The sequence below is a fragment of the Astatotilapia calliptera genome, chromosome 1 (assembly GCF_964374335.1).
Source record: "Astatotilapia calliptera chromosome 1, fAstCal68.1, whole genome shotgun sequence".
Taxonomy (NCBI): domain Eukaryota; kingdom Metazoa; phylum Chordata; class Actinopteri; order Cichliformes; family Cichlidae; genus Astatotilapia; species Astatotilapia calliptera.
In genome coordinates, this window is record NC_137422.1 from 32,342,893 (window position 1) to 32,363,367 (window position 20,475).

Below are 20,475 nucleotides of genomic sequence, written 5' to 3' on the forward strand. Positions count from 1 at the left end.
ATATATATATATGAATGATTATTATTTTATTTTTTTTACTTAGAGTACAGAAATTATCACATAAATTATCATCCACATTACAGACAATGACTTACTTTTAAGGTGTATTATTCGCAAATGTTTAAATTAAACTTTAAACATTAAACATCAAACATTTTCTTCACATTGCAGTATTTGTCTTTTTTGAATTCAAGTCACCATAAATAGAAGACTGTAATATTTGTGCTGGTGGAACTGCTCTCTTCTGGGGGTTTTCGGATGTCATTATTCTCTAGATTTTTTATTTTTTTAGATTTATTTATTTGTGGATTTATTTATTATTATTATTATTTCAAACATCCAAGTCCCCATTGAATTCGAGGCCTGTGTGTTAAAGGGCACGCTGTCTATCACGTGACGAAGTCACCAGCAAATCACCTGCTAAGATTTGTTTCCTTATGAACCAATAAGGACGCGTTGTACAGCAGCAAAACGCCCTTCATTGTTAGATTGATCTCCGGTTTCTCTGTTTGTCAAATTATTTAGCTAACCTACGTTAGCCAGCTAGCTGGAATGGTAACCAAAGGAATGGTGAGCAGCTGTGCACTTTCCTTCGAAAATTAAGGTGGAACACGCCTTAACATTTATTAATATTTAAAGGGGCGTTTATACAGTTCAAGCAAATACGGTGAGTTTAATTAATAAGCTCTCTTAAGTGCAAGATCCACAGTTAAAGACTGGTTTTGTTAGCAACGTCAAATGTAACCTTAAACCTGAAGCTGACGTTAGGTAAGTCAAGTAAAACAAATGAGACTGTGTAAATCTGGTAAAATTAACTCGTCGTATGCTTTGACCGCTTATGTTGCCAAAATTCCAGCTGTCAAGTAGAAATATGTTACGTTCAGCTGCAACACCCTGGTCCATAACATTTGCTAACGTAGCACTGTAATCTCAGATTGTGGTGAATGACACTATCGCTCATGCTTGTACTAGAAATAACGAGACTTTAACAATACATTTGGTTAAAATCAGAACATTAGTTTAAAATTTGTTACGGCTCCGACAAACAACGTTAGACACACAAGCTTTAAAACTTCTTCAATGAAACAGCTAGGTTAGCACGAAGCTAAGCTAGCCGAAACAACCCGTCCTAGTGTTAACTTTGTGGTGGCAAGTAGCTATGCTAGCTAAATTTGCATGGGATGCTTGATTAGTATTATTGTTGTTATTATTATTATTATTTATTTTTTTTCGAGATGCGTGTTTAGGTTGTGTGTGTTTGACTTCAACTATAGCATTTATTTCCTGTTTCCACCAAGGCAGCGAATGGCCCGGAGACTACTTGTCGTGGGACCTTCATAAAAAGAGGGACATCAGTCTGAACCTCTGAACGAGTGATGAACTTAAACCCCTTCTGGAGCATGTCTACCAATACAAGTCGTAAGGTAAACGTTGTGGAGGTTTTTTGTTTGTTTGTTTTAAGCTGTAAACATACTGTAAACATTGCCATTCCCATTCGGTATTTTTTGTGGAAAAAATGGCAAACTTGATATTGATACAACACTTTAGTGTCCAGAAGCTTGCCCTTAGGTGCCTTTCAGATATGTACAAGCCTGTGGAAACCTCTCTCTAAAATGTGCTGCACATGATAGTCATGAGCTTTGCAAAGGAGATTTTTGATGACTTAACAGTGCAGTAAGTTTTGTTTGTTTTAACTAAAATCTTCACATATAAAATGTTTTGACTGCCTATTAAACCTGGAGTATAGTAGAGCTTACTATGGGTTACAAAGGTTGTATTTCTGCTGATTGCACTTCCTAAGATTAAAATAAATAAATAAATAAATAAAACCTGTACTTGTCTGCCAAAACTTGATTTCGATAGTCCTAATAATTTAACATTTGAGGGGACAAACATCAAACTGAGAAAATGTATAGCTTTGTCTTTTCTCAGCCTTGATTCCCGCACCTGTTCCCACTTGGATTCATATTGTTAAGCTTGTTAACAAATCTTGTTAAACTGGAAAACTTTCATACTCGACCTGAGGGTGTGGTTTTTCCACTCATTTTGGGGGAAATATGCTTATATTGTGTGAAGTATAACTATAACCATATGATTTAAAACTACATTATAACAAAGTCTCCACTCTTTCTGTGTTGTGGTGTTTGGTGAAGTTTGCTACTGCTTGACTAAATTTCCACCAGCACTCACAGTGGTGGGGAGGGGATTTAGGAGGGACGAAAACGGTGTGAGTGACCTTGTTTGTCTCATTGAAGGTACATTTTAACACATTCTACAGTCAAGGGTTGTTTTTTTGTTGTTGTTGTTGTTGGGTTTTTTTTTTTTTTGTTTTTTTTTTAAAGTGATTTTTTTTTAAGTGCAATATTTATTGCAAGCATTTCTTGCACTGTTTCTTATGGCTTCCTGATGTATCCTGCCATTCAAAACAGCATTCTTCTGTTTTGTGTTCAGAGTGCACTGTGACACTTTACCGCAACTCCTCCTATCATCCTTGCGTCATCAGTAAGATGGCGTTACAGCTAGGCATGAAAACGCTTGCTCTTGTCTAGACATGGCTCCCTGACGAGCTACAAACCAGATGGGCAGTGTAACTTGAGAGGTCACTCACAGCACATGGTCACTACCCTGTGCCATCGGATTACTCCTTAGGTCTACCGTTTGAGCATTTATATACACTATCTAAATTTGACTGAGGGGGTTCCTTCTGATTTTTTTTCCCCTCCCACATAGCATGGGCTTTAATGTTTGATGTGTTAAGATCCCTGTCATGTTTTCAATCCTGAACAGCAGAGATCTGACAACGAGGAACAAAGCGGGCATGGGGAGCAGAGGGCCAGTCCAGCCCGGATGCCCTTCGGCAGAAAGCAGCTTCCGCCGATTCCTAAGAATGCAGCCCCTATTACCAAGCCTTCCCCAATGGGTACCCCAATCCAGTCTGCCAATGGCACGCATGCCTCTTATGGCCCTTTTTACTTGGAGTACTCTCTGCTGGCTGAGTTGTACGTATTGGTCCAGTATCAGAATTTAAATTTCAGTTTGTTGTTAATTTCTTGGCATGCTCCAATATGCTGGTAGCCCTTGTTTTTAAAATACCCACTGTATACATTTTGTATTAAACTAGTTTCACAGTATCATTTAAATTGTTTTTATTTGGTTTCCCTTCTGATTTTTCTTGTGACCTGCAGCACATTAGTGATAAAGCAGAAGCTCCCTGGAATTTATGTCCAGCCATCCTACAAGTCTGCACTAAGTAAGGATTCCACTTTTAAAAGTTCATGCAATTAATCACTTTTTATATATCAGGGGAAAGACAAAAAAAGTGATAAGTGATTCTAAAATGGCATCTCTCACTGTCTAGTGTGGTTTGGTGTCATATTCATCAGACATGGCTTGTACCAGGATGGTGTCTTCAAGTTCACTGTGTATATTCCAGACAATTATCCAGATGGGGAGTGTCCTGTAAGTATTAAAAAAATGTTCTTGTTTGATATTTTGCCCCTTACCAAAAAGTGAGATTGCATGATTTAGCTAAAAAGAGTAAACATTGGAAAATGCAAGATGTATGTCATTATAAATAAGAAGTAGCAGCATAAATGATGTATACATAAACTGTCATAAAATATGGTTTAAGAAAAAATGGTGCAAACAATTTGTTTCAGAAATTAGTATTTGACATACCAGTCTTCCATCCACTTGTTGACCCTGTGTCTGGAGAGCTTGATGTCAGAAGAGCTTTTACCAAATGGAGGTAGGTTTATCATTTTTCTGCTTATGTACTTTGCTTTGTTACTTTTCTCGAATTATATTTTGAAGTGGAAGGAATTGGGGGGGGGGAGGTTGGAAAAACTTGAGCAACTAAATGAATCACCAAGCTCAGTGTGGGCTGCTGCTGTAGGCTTCAAGGTTCAACAGAGGTGCTCTTTTTCATACCTTGGTTGTAACAAATGCTTATTTGAGTAACTGTTACTTTTCTATCACCTGGAAGGAAACTGGCCGCCGCTGGCTTCTGGTGCCTACAAGGCATTTTCAGCAGAGAACTGCCACTTGCTGATGTTTTCTATTTTTAGACTGTGTTTTAAACCCAGTAGATCAGCATTTTCTTAAACAAACAGACTAGTTTGTCTGGTGCCCACACCCATGCTACCACCCAGTCATTCAAAGTCATTTAAATCACTTTTCTTTCCCATTCTTATGTTTGGTTTGAAATTCAGCACGTCACCAGGTTTACATGCCTGACTGATTTACTGTCATGCGATTGCCTGAGATATTTGCTGTAACATACAGTTGAACAGGTGTAAAATATGAGAGAGAGAGAGATATGCACCAGGAAACGTGATTCTGAAAAGTAACACAAATCCAAAAACTGTATGCCATGACTAGCTGTGCTTCTCGACGTTATCAAAAACTGAACTACGCACAAGGCAGTAAAAACAAGTTTATTATGCTATTCAGCAAGGACTGACAGTGGCATGGACTGTAGTACAAGTTTTGCATTTAAAGGCATCTTGGCACTCCTCCATGATGCAGATGTAGCTAACAGCTCTGTTTGTTAACAGAGGAAAACTCATCTGTTCCTGAAGCAGAGTTAACTTACAAATTACCTGCTTGCTAGCAAGTTTTCTTCAACAAACTTAGTATTTCTCTCTGCTGCACTGGAATCATCTTAGTGACACCAACTAATTCATAAAGTAATATTATATGTGCTTTATGCTGCAATATAAAGCACCTTGGGGCGACAGTAATTTTTTATTTTATTTTTTATTTTTTTGGCTTTCTATATACGATATGTAACTGAATTAAAATAAATCAAACATTTACTGACTTCATCCACCTGTGTGTGTGTAGACGGAATCACAACCACATCTGGCAAGTCCTGATGTATGCACGTACAGTTTTTTACAAGATTAACACCACAGACCCACTCAACCCAGAGGCTGCTGTACTGTGAGTTTAACATTCTTGGTTTTTGCCTTTTTTTTTTCCCTTAATGGAACTTGTTGTGTGTGTATATTTTATTTTTCCTCTGAAAATGTTAAAAAAAAAAAAAAATCTTGTTAGTCATTTATAGAAAAACATAATTAAAATCTCGACTAAGAAACTGGTCTTTTAGCACTCGGTGCAAAGTGATGTTTCTAGCTAAATAAGTTTGACACTTGCTTTTTTTTTTTTTTCTTTTCCCCAGCTACGAGAAGGATGTGCAGTTGTTCAAAAGCAAAGTGGTAGATAGTGTGAAACTATGCAACAGTCATCTTTTTGATCAGCCAAAGATCGATGATCCCTACGCAATAAGGTTGGTCAACTGTCCATTTCACATTCTAGTGCTGACCACAATAAGGAAAAAAGTGTGTGTGTTTGTTAAAACTCTAAAGAGGGAAAAAATTATCTTGTGTTCGGTTCTCCACTTTGATCCATTGGTTTCAGTTTTTCCCCATGGAACCCAGCTGTACATGAAGAAGCAAAAGACAGGATGTTCACATACAAGGTAAGTTTTGCTAAATTAAAACTTTGCACTTTCGAAGCAGGAGAGAGTTTAATCTGCATATTTTATCTGGTGATTCTTATTATGCAGCTTTTAATTTGTTTTTGTTGCCCTAGAGACGACCTGAGGATCACCACAAGGCATCTCAGGCATCGGGTTTGTCTTGGGTAAAGCCTGGCTCGACACAGCCCTTCAGCAAAGAAGACAATCCTCCCCAGAGCTGAATCTGCAATGTCAAGATAGTGGCCACTAGAGGGAGTCAGAAGCATCAGATTCCATGCCACAGGCTTGCATCAGCCATCTGTGTGAAAGTAGAACCTTGGTAGTTGGCAACTTTATATTAGCTCTTCACATTTATTGCTTGGCTTTAAAAGCTTTTTTTTAGGCCTCAAAGAGTTTTAGAAAAAGGAAACCAAGTTTGTATCATATTTAAATCAACAATGACAAATGGATGCGTCAACATCCTTTAGGGTAAGATGCAATCAAAGTACATTCTCATTTTCATTTTCTTATCCATTCACATATTTAGTTACGTTATGACATACAGCTGCAAAAGGCTGTGGACGATGTGAGTGAAATTATTTTCATTCTTATTGTAAGTACAGTGGATTGCATATCAATACCACTTGTTCAATTTGGCTCAGGACTGTTTATTTGTAAGACTCGGAATGTTTAATCACAGCTGTGTTGGTGGGGAAAAAAACCCCCTGTCACATCCTCCTCTATTACCAAGTTAGGTTGACATTTGCTTTATATTTGTGTTTTATTGGACAATGAGTTATTTTTTATTTCCACTGTGTAAACGGTTGTCTTACTTTGCAGCAGAGTTGGCAAATATGGTTTTAAATAAGATTCTAAGTAAGTAAGCTTATGTATTTTGCCAGATTTGAAATAATTTTGAATGTTTTATATATATATCATTGGTTATTAAAGGTTTGATGTGTAAATAATGGATTCTATGCTGAGGTTTAAGAGACATCTGCATTGGTGCTCTGTAAGAGAATGTCTTTTTTTTTTTTTTCCTTTTTTTTTGTAGATAATTGTAAATTACTCCCAAATAAATGACGTTACTCTAGAATTACAGAAGTCTGGAAGACAAACGCCTTTATTTTGATAAAGTTTAGTTATTTAGGACACTCAACAGCAAAATAGGATGGTAATAAACTGGGGTGCTTCATATTCTTTAGTTACAGGCCAGTGTCAGTTCAAACTTGAAGTCTTCAAGCAGAGGAATTTGGCTTGATTGCTGTATTTGGAAATACTGTAGGAAAATAGATTTAAAATCAGTATAAATTCAATAAAGAAATGAGCACAGCAGGTATGTTGGCCAAAGTTGTTTGAGCTGCTGTAAGAGGGAAAGTTGTAACAATAATTGTAATTTACATGATGCCATTTGGGCTCTTCAGAAGTTCAGATGTGTTGATGCGTGAACCATTTGTTCTTGACTGCTTAGGTTTGAAATTGAAACGGTATTCTTTGAAATCAATAAAAGGATTTTTAAAAGCTATGTATGTTTATGTATTTTTTTTCAAGTGTTTGTTTTGAACTAATGAAAACCTGATTACAAGAAACGTATTTCAAACATCATTACTCGATACAGTTACTGATACAAAGTGGCGATTTCTGTTATACTAGAAATGATTCTATCAAAGAAAACTACGTTCAAATTTGAAGTTACTTATTTTAGCGAAGTATTTCCCTCTGGCAACAGATGGCGTTATGTACCCACAGCTGAAAGCATCTCCGGCTCTGTCACGTTCGCACTGAGGACAGACTAGGGTACATGTGCGAATATAAAACCTCTCCGGATTGGCTCCGGTTTAGACGCGGCCATCTTATGCACTCTGTCAACACAGCAACTTTACAAACGATGACATGATTTAATCAGCAACGCCCTGGCGCCACCGTCTTCAAAGTAGTCACAGTTGGTGAACCGGTTTTTAATTTAACATGGAAATTAGTGATTTTGGCAAATTGTCAGCGGTCCAATCACAGAGAGGGTTACTAATATGCAAATGCGGCGTTATCACAGTCACGTCAGCAGCAGCAGCAGAGCCGCTGTGCCGTGGTCGCCAGCAGGAGTACAACTAACAACACAGTAACAACTTCGCTAATACCACTCTGTCTTCATTGGCGTCTGGAGCTGCGCTTTGTGGTTCTTTCAGGTAAGAAACTGCGCTAATTACGTTGACTTTTCTGAGACGCGTTTGGACTTGTGGGCTTCTGTTTCATACAGTCAAGTAGCTGTCAAATTTCGGACAGTGAGTCAATGAGGGTCGCCTCAGCTGTCTGATGACACACCGCCTAGCTGGCTGTGTATCTTCCCTGTAGAAGCAAGGGTGTTCAGGAGCCAAAAACTTGTTTGTTTTCTTTGAATTCGCATCGAAAGCAGCAAATATCATCGTACTTTTTCAGAGTTTGACGCCTACATGTAAATGCGCGTGTCTCCAAAGTACTCCTTAGTGGGTTCTTCTTGGTCATGGTGGTCCTGAACTGACAGCGACCAGCCGGGCTCAAAGCAGCATGGCACTTGAATGTGGACGCCGATGTACTTAACAGTGCCAATACTTCGACAGGTTATTTGAAATGAAAACGAAAGTCAGGCGAGGATAAAGTAGTTGGCTGTTATCACGGTCACAATCATTGACGACCTCTCCATCCATCTCCGGCCCCCTCCCCCTCCCTATCTTCTTCTGTGAGCAGCGTCACGACACCTTTTGAATCCTTAGGTTATACGGTTCGAGTGCACGTGCGCACCTCGACAAACAGTTTTATATCTAAAACTCAAATGTTCCACGTGCGTTCATTTTCTTTCCGCTCGCCGAGCAGTTGCGCTTAAAGTAGCGCAACACATTGCCGCCTCGTCGGCTTATCAACCACCGCGCTCGCAGAGGCTGTAGCCATTTCTGAGGGAAGATGAAGAGGATGATATTAACTCAAGAGGTGAGCTCGGTGTCTTGCTTAAACATGGTCGCTTAAGGGCTTTGAAAACACCACAGAGGTATAGCCATGTCGCCAACTGAGACACTTTACCAATAACAACCTTGGAAGTTTCCTAAAAGTGGACTGAAAAGCGTTCGTATACGCGCTTAGCTTTTGCTTCAACTTTCAGTTAAATTGATATTGTTTCAATTTTGTTAGTTTTACACGGACATCTCCCCAAATTTCAGGAGCAGTTTATAAACACAGTTCATGTTGATATTAGGCATGAGTTGCACGTGCCTGGATGGTGCTCACAACGTCACAATTATGAAGGAAACAGCTGGAAAGCATCAGAGGGGAGAGGGGACTGGTCTATGCCTCGGAGCCAGATGGGTGGCGTTTGAAGGTTAGCAGTTGCTTGGTTTAGCTATAGGGAACCTGCATATAGATAGGGATCTACAGAAACTTAAAACTGACAAGTAATTACATGGCAGTCACATGATTTCCCAATAAACATAATGATCACTAGAGAAAGCACTGGAGAGAGTCTTGAGCTTGAAGAACAGCCCAATGTGAAAACAGGAATTGCTTCATGCCTGTGTGAATTGACTTTTGCAGGGACCTGGTGGTTAGTGGGGAGAGTGGTAATGTGCATGACAATGAGTCTTAAAAGGAAATGTAGTGATAGTACAGTAAAGTAGATTTCCTTTCTCTGTATGTTTAATTTAAGATTTAAATATTGCTTTCAAAATGCAAAGCAGTGGCATGAGGTGGTGAGAATGTTATGAATTGTTTGTTAATATATGAGGTTACACATTTCTCAGGTTTGATGTTAGTAACGTTATAAAGTCACTATAAAACTCGTAATGTAGCAAGTGGAACTGTTTAACTCTGAGAGTTCATGTAGACATTTCTGTTGCTATGGGCCAAGCAGGCCACCTATGCTGGTTCACCTTAAGGTGAACTTAACTTGCATACAGAGAAGTTGGCTGTTAGAATCACTTAGTCAAAAGGATTTTTTAGGTGGGCTTTTCTTATAGCCATCACAAAACTGCAGCAGCAGCTGGATAACTGCCAGTTAAACAAGAAAAATCAAACTTATGACTTTATCTTTTTTAGGAATCATTTTTTAGTTTATTAGCTTGTGCACATTGCTCTGTTGTTGTTGTTTTTTGCATAATATTATCCATATTAGGCTGGTGTCTCTGATAACAAATCACACAGTCAGTAGTTGAGAGCACCATAATTTTTTTTATGCTGGTAGAATGTTATGTTAAACCATTTACTAGCATGGCTATTATTTTAAATATATGCTGTGATAAAGAAAAAGATGCCAGACAAAAATATGGGACAAATGTCTGTGTTCATTTGTGTGCCTGTGTGCATGTTAAGTCAGCATAATAACTGACCTCGGTAGGCTTCTGTCATCTTCCGCTGGTCTGTGGTTGCAGAACACGCACATGCGCATGCTTAAAGGGCCTCCTTTGCCTCTGTCCTTAGCTGTTGAAATTCTATCAGCTGTCTGCACCTCCCACACATTCTGCAGTAGCAGGGCAGGCAGCTTCATTGGTTGTGAAGGTAGGGGGTTGAGGCGCATTTGTGCGTATGTGTGTATTTGAAAAGGGTGGGGGTACAGGAAGAGGCACCTGCTGGTGGCTGGCGGTTGGTTTGCACCAGCTGCTTTGCTGCACACATGAAAGGCAATGCTGACAGATAACTGACAGTACCAAGTTTCTCCAGAACCATGACATAGCCTTCACTTGGATAAGTGCTTTTATATGTCAGATTGATAGAGTCATGCAGTTTTACTGCTCTCAAAGAATGCATCATTGATGATGAAGTGGATGACAAAGTTCAATATGGTGGACAAAAATATACTTGATAAACTGTTGTGTCATCTTTTAACTGGAAATTATTTGTGCATGTGTTTAAAGGTTGATTATGCTAATAAGTTTTTTTTTTTTACCAAATGAAATCTGATGTAGGCCATAGATTACCAGCTGAAACTTTATCATCTGATATAAGTATTATAATTTATATTTTTTTCTCTTCATTTTAGGGCATGAAAACTATATAGTCGGCATGCTGTAGCTCTAAAGAGAGGCATTTGGGGACCAGTTTGGATCCATTGGTGTTCCAGAGGTTCCAGTCATCCTCCAGCCTCCACCATGGACTTCTTTAATGACCCTAGCCTCTTTGGTGGAGGTTTGGAAGGGCTGGATGACGATGGCTTCGCTTCAGCACCATCACTCGTGGATGAGCTAAATCTTACTGCTGACTTTGAACCGCTCCAAGTGGAGCCTCTTGGCCCTGGGAAGCATCAAGACATGATGCCACCAGCTTCTACCCAACAAGCTATGCCTAGTTACAGCCAGTCAATGGGTCATTACATTGACATTAAGGCCAATGTGGCTCAGGCATTTTCTGGTTCTCAGGGCATAAGTGAAGGCATGATTACAGAGCAACATGGCTCATACCATAATGCTCCCATGAGTCAAGTTCCTCAATCCAATGGGCTCTTCTGTAACAGTGGCAGTCCGATGTGGGGTAACCAAGACCAGAATGGGAACATGTACCAGGCCTTACCTCAACAGCAGCTTTGTCATCAACAGCAACAACTACAAAGCCAGCAACTTCATGGCAGACATCAAACACAGCACCATCCCTGTTATCAGCAAGAGGAGCAGCAGCACAGAATGCGACAGCAGCAGCTGCAACAACAGCAAAGTCATCAGCAACAGCTGTTAAACCAGCACCAACAAATTAACACACAGACTGTGTCCCTGCAGCAGCAGCATCACAATTTCCCGTTTCACCAGGGAGGCCAGTCCAGCAGCCAACAGCAAATTCACCACACTCAGCAGCAGGTTCAGCGCCAACTAACTGTGAGAGAGCAGCAGTTCCACTCAAGAGCTCTTCCAAGTAAGCATTATTTGGAAAGTCAGAATGCTTCTATGACTGCAACTTGCTTGCAAACACAGCCACAGCAAGGTAACTACCAGTTGGTCAGGGAATGTCAAGCTTTCCCTGGAACAGGACTGGAAGAATCTAACCTGTCCTTTCCCATGCACTCATCATCTATGGTTCATTCCCTGCCCATATGCTCTGTCAGTTCTGCCAGAGCTTATCAACCAACTCAGTACCCTACTTATCCTGGGGAGCCAGAATTACCCAGTCTCAATGAGCAATCTTTGTCCTCAGCCTCGGTGTCTAGGCCCAGCAACACCACTGCACCACTCACTTCTACAATACCCGAACTTACAGGGACACCATGCCAGTTTTCATCCACTGCACATTTGAGTCAGCAGCACACTAGGACCCCAATTAGCCAGGCAGAGGAATGTCCTTTCCGTGCTATACGTTGCTCCAGAGAAACCCAGGGAAACTGCAAGTCATCTGAGCTGTTTGGTGAATCTATGCGACCCTACCCCAACATCACCACCCACCTGCCTTCTGAGCAGCCTCAGAGTTGTAGGGTTATCAACACTAATGGATACCAAGCTTTGGGAGACAGCCTTTTACCATCAGCAGCTCATGATGAAGACTTGGATGGCCTGGAGCCTCCTGACCTCCTGCCTGACCTACTGCCCCAGCTTGAGCATGTTTTTAAGCAAGAGGACAAATCTAACTGTGGCTGGACTGATACTACTCAGGAGATTGGAATTGAGTACAGGAAACCATCACCCATTGAGTACAGTGAAGATAAGGTAACACATTTCATCCTTTTTGTTCCTAAAGCATTTGTTTAAAGGCACTGCACTGATCTTTATATATAACCATACACCTCATACTTAACACCCATTTCTAAGTTATAGTCAGTGACAAGAATGAAAATGAATAAGCTGAATGAAATGAAACAGTGATGTGTTGAATTTCACAATTTTAAATATTTTTTTTCTTTAATAATGGAGAAATATTTTCTTCTTTCCATATTATGGCACAGAATTCGGCCACTCATATAATGCTTAGCTATCTCAGGTAGAACATGTGCTTGCCTAGTAGAAAACCTGCAATCAGCAGTGGAAAGGGGAAGGTGTATCTTGGGCAGTCTGAAAGCTATCTGAAAATGATAATGGTCAGTCCAACCTGGCCTGTCTGTCTGGGCAGTGCACTGACAGCAGCTCAGGCCTGATTAGGCTAAGAGTGGCAGGAGAGTCTTCAGGACTTAGCTGTAAGCATACTTAGGGCTATATCAAGATGTGGGTCAGGGCAAGCCAGAAGCACTTGCACACTGCCTCGCTGGAGTGTGGGGGAGGTTGCACGCTGTTGTGGTAGCTGCCACAGTTTCTGTGTGTGTCTGTGCGTGAGTGCGTGTGCACGTGTGAGAGAGTGAGCGGTAGGAAAAGAGCACGGTGAAGGAGAGTGGTTAGCACTTCAGAGTGGGGGAGGGGGTTTGAGAGATGGAGAGGGCAGCAGCTCATGGAAAAAGGAGAGCTTAGGAAAGAAAGGGAGGGAAAGAGACAGAAAGGAAGAGCATGACAGAGAGAAGAGAAGCGGAGGGGGAGGTTGGGTGAATGCATTAGCTGGCTGTAACAGGCTTCAGGCGGTTCCTGGACCTCAGATGGCTTGTAACTTAGCAGCATCCATGCACTACCATCGCCCATGAGTGACACATGACCACCAGCTAAAGTCACAGACCTTTCATCATGCTCTGCACACTTTATGTGCATATGTAGATAGAAACATATTTTTGTGTTTTCTTTTGAGAACATTTGTGTTAGATTTCAGAATTTTTGTTACTAAAACAATGAAAATTATTTTTTTAAGGCACGCTTTATATATAGGCACTTTTTTAAAACCATAAAAGCACTTGTGTTTCCTATGGCCCTCTACTGACAAAACATCTCATAACCACTAACCGTACAGAAGTGTTGTTTGGCAATATTGTACCAACCTCACCTTTGTCTGTATCTGCACTTACCCTAGTGTAGTAAACACTTATATTACTACAATTTTATAGTATGTGTTTGAGTGACTCATTTAAATCTCTGTAAACAGGGACCTCTTACTAGCAGCAGGTCCATTATGTCTCCCCAATTTTAAAAGCAAATATATGCCCCAGAGCCAAAACAAAACTTGTGTTTTGAGTAGCTCATCTATACCCCAGCATTCAGCAGGTGATAACAAAACTGGTGCTGCGCCTAAACCAGAGCTCATCCACACAGGCCATTTGCTCATCTGCAAAGGTCCTTGATTGAAATGGGGCCATGAACCACAGCCATATGAACAAGCCTCTCCCTGTCTGTGTCAACATCCAGCCCTGTGTTGATGCTTACAGGCTGACTGTGCTATTCATGTGCACTGATGTGTGAAGAGCCTGCTGATAGTGTGTTTGCTGAACAGGCAAGGCATCAGGGGATAGCGGCCCACTCTTCACTCCCCCACAGTGAATGTGGCTAATTAGGATTTCCAATGTTTGTAATGGTCAGCTACAGATGTAATGACTCGCCAGGGTTAAGATTTAAGACTTATCACAGGTTTCAATATTCTGTACTTTTACATAATTAAATATTTAGAAAATGTCAAAGTTCGGTTGAAATAAATTTAAAAATAAACAACAGACCTTCTTGGAATGGAACCAAATCAAATATCATGTCTGTCAGCATACTGACATTAAATCAGTGAGATAGCTTTGGTTATCCTCTTTCGCTTAGTGGAAGGGCAGCCCATGATCCCAGCTGTCATAGGGCAAGAGGCTGGGTACACCCTACCTGGTAGCAATTTCTGCATTATTACATAAGCAAAGGTTGAACCACACCCATTTTGGTTTTTGCTACATACCTGTTACGTTTCTGGACTTGGTTTTGAACGACTGTAGTGTTGACAAAAATCAGTCCTCAAACATAAACGGTTGCCAGATGTACTCAAGACAACATTGGAATAGTTCCTGCTATTCCAGAAGCAATAGTACCACATTTTGTCACAGTGACAGAAAATTATACCACAGCAGTATTTCAGCTACTACTAGATATGTGTAGAACTCTTGCTTTATTTCCATGAATCAATTTGGCAACATGTATTCCATGCTAGTGGGCTGATTCTCATGATTCGCATTTCTTTGGTCATTTGGTAATTGTTTAGTTTGTTCCTTAAACATGGGTAAACTAAAAAGTACCTTTCTTCTGGTCATTTCATCTCTACACTAAGTTGCAAATTTGAGTAAATAATCAATTAGATCATACTACATTATTATTTATTTTTTTAGGCGTGGGAAAATTCTGAGGGTTGATCTCTAATTCTCAGCATCTTGATCCAGTAGTAAAAGCAATAATGAAACTAGAGCTAGTGATGACTGGGGATTTTACAGTACTAGAAATTTAGTAGTTGGTACCAATACCAATAGAACTAAAAGATTCACAATGCCAAATTCAGTTGTACTTAAACACAAAGTCCTTTGTTTGCTTGGGGGTGGCTGGAGCCTATCTCAGCTACCATAGGGCGAGAGGCAGAGTACACCCTGGTCAGGTTGTACACAGAGAAACAGAGAACCATTCACACTCATAGTCAGACCTATCTGCAATTAACTTAACCCAACTAATTGCATGTCTTTGGACTGTGAGAGGAACCCTGAGAGAACCCACACAAGCACAGGGGAGAACATGCAAACTGTGTGGTCCTTTACGCTGTGAGGCAGCAGTGCTAACCACTAGGGGTGGGTTTTGATAATCGATTTATCGATTAAAATCGATTCTGGCTTGGATAACGTGATATCGATTCATTAAAATCGTGAATCGATTTTGTAATATAAATTTATTTTGCCCGAAAAGCCAGAATTTCAGGTTAAACCTCATAAAATTTCAACAACCACCAAACAGCTAAAACAGTAAATGAGAGCAGGTACACGGATTCTGCACAAAGATGTAAACACAAAGCGTAGATCCGCCGACGGATCAGAAGCAGTGAGATGTCGCCTTTCTCACCCGACGGCACGGACACGGTCGGGGCTGAAAGCCAACAGCTCACTGATTCTGATGTTTCAGCGGGTCCACGCTTTGTGCTTATGCCCTTTTTGCGCTGATTCTGAAGCTTTATCTCTCTCCAAACAATATTGACCAAACCGGCAACAAAAGACGATCCAAACTACACTTCACATAAACATTGTCTTGAATTCGCTCAGACTTTTGCTGTTTTGCTTTCACTACGATAAAACGCTTAGTCGTGTCTCTAATAAAACCTCTGTAACTTCAGAGGTAATGTTCATATGTTGATTAATGGTTTTCTTTCGTTTTTGATCGACTGCAGAATAATTTTATAAAATCCCAGGCCAGGAAAATCACCTTGGTGTTTTTCTGTGTTTTATCCTCAGTTACTTTGACACAAAGGCATCTGCTGTGATGCTTACACCTTTGATAAAGTCTTGCGAGTGTCAGCTTCCTTTTTATAGATACAAAAATATGTAAATGTACTGATCTGAATTATGATATTTCTGAACGTCTGAGGCAAAATTTCCCAGATTCAAATCGAATCGAATTGGATCGAATCGTGGATCGAATCAATTCGGGACCTTGTGAACCGGAATCGAATCGATTCTAGAAATCAGTGACGATACCCAGCCCTACTAACCACCACCTTACTGTGCTGTTCTGGCCTACTACTGTTAGTTATATTATGTTAGCATAGGCATTTAATTTTAGCCATTGAAAAATATTTTAGTATCTGGAGTAAAGCTGGTTTCAGAATATCAGTCTCAGCTGTCTTAAACAAAATAGTAACAAGCATTTCAGGATAAAATTAGAGAGGTAATACTGTGGATGTCGTTACCGTGAATTGAAACTTTGAAGAAATCTGGAGGCTTGTCTTCACTAAATTGGAAGTATTTCGTCCCTTTGTTCAAAAACTGAAAGAGCATCGTTTGGATATTGGCTTTTGTGAATCAATTAAATCAATGTCTTGGTCCACCAACTCAACCCACCCTACTCTAAACACAAAGTGCTTCTATAGCTGAATCTTCCCTTGTCATCAGTGATTCAGAACAGAGCTATTGTGACCACTACACTACTCACTATTTTTCATATGTTGTGCCATTTCTAGTTTTGCCTTTGCTTCTTTCTTCTTCAATAGGTAAGGCTAGACTAGAATACTTGTAGCCATGTGCCTCCCCCTGCAGTTCTGGAAGAGTAGCCACCTCAGTCAGTACACTGCTTACAATGCCAAAAAAAAACCAAGTACCATCATGTTTTCAGGATTTTGATATTAAATTGTGTTGTAAGGATCGGTCTTCTGACATCCCTAGTGCTGTCAGGAAATTGTATTGAGTAATACAAAGAGAAGACTGCAATGAATACTCATTTTATATTCATCCACCATGCAGTCACACTGGCCACTGAAATTTGAATTGATTTGATAAAGGCATGTTTGAAATAATGACATTTATCCAGTGTCATAGGTTGTTGAATGTTTGGTGTCTATGTTGGCAGTGTACCCAGTAAAGCAAAATGAAAGTCTGCTAAATACACACACATATCACTTTGTTTATTTTTTGCAAGTCATTTTGACTTAGGCTTTTTTGCAGGAAAGACTTAAGGGTATGGTAATCCTTTAGAGCTACAAATTGAAAATTAATTGTTGGTTATATAGGTGGTGCAATGGTGCGTGTCATCTCACAGCAAGAAGGTCCTGGGTTTGAATTCACTGTGGCCTTTCCAACCCCGAGGACATGCTCTTGTTTTTGCTTTTTTTTCTTCTAACTTTATTTATCACTGTACAAAGAAACAGGGCAGCTGTGTCCTCAGAATTTTGAGATTCTAGTTGTGAAGGACAGATGATTTTAAAATCTCAACATTGATATCTCCTTAGATATATAAGTTATATGATTATCTTCACCCCCCCCCCTTTTTTTCTTCTTTTAAGAATATCAATATGTTGTCTAGCCCTGTTTTTAAATCAGCTATCGACTAAACTAGTTAGCAAGCTCAGCTAGAGCTTTTTAGCTTTACTTGAAAATGCTTCATTGTGTGTGTTGGTCAGCCAAGGCTTATACTACAAAACAAGTTCAGCCTACCCAGGATATCTTTCCATTATCTGGCCTTAAGAAGGTGGTTATCAACTTGAAAAGTCAACCTAAGGTTTCCAAATGTAACTACAAACACGTTCACATGAAAGGTGTAGAGTTGGCAGCATATGACCAGTCCCAAACAAGGACAGCTCTACATTATAAGTGTATATTAGCAGAGCGGCCAATTTTATAAAGGAAGATATGATGATTCTGTGATATTAGAAAAATATTAAGAAGGTAAATATATGTAATACAGGCTGCAAGCAGCATATTTGATGCAGACATAGGAGTAAATATGTGTAATAGGAAATGTTTGTATTAAAAGCACTATGTGAATATGTGAACCTTGTGTGCTTTAGTTAGTAAAACTAAAAAGTAACTAGTAATTGAAAAAAAGTATTTCTTTCTGATTTTAAATCAGAAGGAAAACTGGATAAAACATTGAGACTTGGGCATCCACTTCTGAGAAGATTGACAAATTCCTTAAATACGAAATTTCTATGTTTCTGTAGTGGTTAATTCACCAGTATGTGTGCAAGCTCTTTTAACAAAATGCTATTTATCAAAATTAAATGTTTTAATACATATTGTTGCTATCCACTATTTTAAAATGGACTGTTTTATATAAAAGCAGGAAAAAGTGAAGCACAGTATTATTTTTTTATTAAGATGCCAAATTACTGTTATTCACTTGCATACCCAAAAAGAAGAAATTGTTTTAGTGGTTGAATGTTGTACTTGACTAATTTCAGACGTCTCAGAGCAGTCCAGTGTGCTGGCTTAAATTTGGGTGGAAAAAACGAAAATTCATTTATTTGAAACTTCTGTTCCTAGTGTACTCAAACTGAAAGATATTTGCCAAACAGATATTTGCCAAACAAAAGGCTGAATACTGAATGTATTGCCTTTTGGTGTTGAGGACCCATTTCCATTCAAAACCAAAATATTTCTGGGCACTCAGCTCACTGACAGTCCATAAGGCCGATATGACATTACATTGCATATTTTGGTCTTACACATTTGATTGGGACTGGGATTTTGATGCTGCAAGTTTATAAAAAAAGAAATAAGACAACTACTTTTGCCATTAAGCCTCTCTTTCTTATGGAGTCATGTTTTTACCATGTGATGTTATTTCAGCTTCAGTTCATTTTATTCTGTTGTGGCAAATATAAGGCCCTATTTGTCATTGTTTTGGCACCTGGATGTGTGGAGTGCTAGCTTTGTTGTGTTAATGAATGGCTTTGTCATTTTTTCTTTGGCATGCTACTACACTCTACTGTTTGTAATTTTCATAACACTAGAGGCTACGGCTTTCATGCTGAATAGAAAAGAGAAGTGAGACTGATGAACACTGATTGCCTGGGTGGCTGTAGTCATTTGGGGGGCCCCCCAGCAGTGATACTGAGCAGGTACATCCCCGCTGGCTTTCTATATCGCTGGTGTATTGCTACTTTCCCCTCTCTGCCCAGCCTTTTCCTCTGAGTTGTATTTCCAGTCATCAACTTTGAATATGCATGCTTGTAAAAAGGATTGCTGTTTCTGTGACAGGCTAGCTTGAGTACTTCCTGACCTCTCTGGGGTTTATGTAACTTCTAGCCACCCAAACTGGGCAAGCAATGCCATAATCAGTACTGAAACATGACACCATGCGTCACCCCGTTTGTCACCCCACAACCGACATGTGCCACACACACACACTTGTACTTGGAGAAAACTGTGCCCACATGGTGATAGCCTGTCTTATTCACACACTTTCCACTTTGTCTAATAACCTGCTCCAGTGTGACACGCAGAGCTTTGTATGTGTGCATTTCTTCTTCTGTCTGTCTTTCACTTTCTGTCTTGGTTGCTCACTCTACGAAGCATTCTGTCTGCTTCATCCGCTCTGATTGTCTTGTCTGTTTGGAGGCCTGCCAGATGAGGGCGGGGGATAACTGAGGGTCAGAGGTAGACAGGAAGTCAGGCGGCCTTTGCTGTGAGCGGAAGGGGAGGGTTCAGTGGGAGGAGGGGCTGAGAACTGAGAGGGAGGAGGGAGTTGTACTTGGATTGAGTGTGTCAGGAGCATGTGGGAACGCTGCCAGCCTCAACTGCACAGTAGGTCTGAATTTAAAGTATGCCCTTTTATGCTGCTTTTCTTTCCTTTCTACTCTCTTTTGCCTCCTTCTCCAGGGATTAAATGGCTTTGAATATTTTTGGGGGTGATGGGTGGGTGAGTGTTTGCCCAGCGGTCAAAATGTGAAGGGTTTTTTTTGTGTGTGTATGTGACTGGAATGTCTTTTTGGTTGTGACGCAACCTTCTTGAACTCACGCTAACCTTTGACTGGCAGAAAGGGCGGTTGGACTACCACAGTGTCTCTTGAGTATGAAAAGATTCAGTTCAAGGGGGACATCTTAAAAATCACTTGTAAATTATTTCAGTATAGGGTGCAACAGATGAAATAAGAAAAGACGCAGAGGAGTAATGACCCCTTTGTCCTTGTGTTTACACCTATACAATGAGTGAGAAAATTGAGAGGATAAAAGCAAACCCTTAATATGACTAAAAACTTAAGGAAAGTTATCTAAAGTGAATAAGACTGGAATAAGTGCATAAGTCTGTCATTCTGTTCCAGTCTGTGGTTTTTGCACCACAGCTTGACTTTGACACACTAAATGTCAATTGTATTGTCCCGAGAGACGGCAGTTGGCTTAGTGATTTGTAACTTCAGCAAACAGGTTTGTGTCAGTAGGAAGTCATTAAATAGTTGCCATGGACGTTGTAAGTGGAGACTTTTATTGTGTGTTATGCTTGTGTGTGTGTTTTTTGTTTTTCATTTTTTTAACAACATTTGACTTACTCAGTTAACTGTTTACCTTAGCAGAAGAGGGTTGACTGTTGAAACCGGTATGTCATAATCAATCATTGCTCCCCGTTTTGTGAGTCAGGCTACAGTGTTGTCAGACAGGCTTTGCAAAGGTTAAAAAAATGACAAGAGTATTTTAGTCACCTTAATTTTGGGCCTTTAATGTGAAAATCTGACTTTTATTTGTGTCTTTTTGGGTATATTTTTTTTATATTGATCATGCTGTAGCAAAC

The 20,475-nt window shown here is 39.9% G+C and overlaps 2 protein-coding genes across 8 annotated transcripts in view; both read left to right on the top strand.

Moving 5' to 3' along the window:
- The first annotated feature begins 446 nt into the window (after positions 1–446).
- aktip (akt interacting protein) lies at positions 447–6,986 on the top strand. Of its 4 annotated transcripts, none has more exons than XM_026173618.2 (10): positions 447–570; positions 1,299–1,424; positions 2,788–2,999; positions 3,186–3,250; positions 3,359–3,459; positions 3,660–3,748; positions 4,846–4,944; positions 5,183–5,290; positions 5,422–5,482; positions 5,596–6,986. In XM_026173618.2, the coding sequence occupies exons 2-10, from the start codon at positions 1,377–1,379 to the stop codon at positions 5,701–5,703; spliced, it is 891 nt and encodes a 296-aa protein (XP_026029403.2). In that variant the 5' UTR covers positions 447–570; positions 1,299–1,376; the 3' UTR covers positions 5,704–6,986. The 4 variants fall into 4 exon arrangements, with proteins under 4 accessions (XP_026029403.2, XP_026029384.2, XP_026029393.2 ...); XM_026173599.2 differs by having other exon boundaries at positions 487–667; XM_026173608.2 differs by having other exon boundaries at positions 515–667; positions 1,303–1,424.
- Positions 6,987–7,301: 315 nt separating this feature from the next.
- Positions 7,302–20,475, top strand: part of chd9 (chromodomain helicase DNA binding protein 9) — a 71,585-nt gene continuing 58,411 nt past the window's right edge. For 2 of the 4 annotated variants that reach the window (XM_026173640.2, XM_080299964.1), the window contains exons 1-2: positions 7,302–7,644; positions 10,461–12,108. In XM_026173640.2, coding sequence (XP_026029425.2) covers positions 10,570–12,108 — 1,539 coding nt within the window. In that variant the 5' untranslated portion in view covers positions 7,302–7,644; positions 10,461–10,569. Of the gene's footprint in view, positions 7,645–8,315; positions 8,423–10,460; positions 12,109–19,344; positions 19,494–20,475 lie in introns of those variants that run through there. The other 2 variants (XM_026173647.2, XM_026173691.2) reach the window with 2 other exon arrangements.

Coding starts and splice junctions, on each gene's coding strand:
- aktip (XM_026173618.2), top strand. CDS start 1,377: ATGAACTTAAACCCCTTCTGGAGCATGTCTACCAATACAAGTCGTAAG. Junction 3,749..4,845: donor AGAGCTTTTACCAAATGGAG/GTAGGTTTATCA, acceptor GTGTGTGTGTAG/ACGGAATCACAACCACATCT. Junction 4,945..5,182: donor AACCCAGAGGCTGCTGTACT/GTGAGTTTAACA, acceptor TCTTTTCCCCAG/CTACGAGAAGGATGTGCAGT.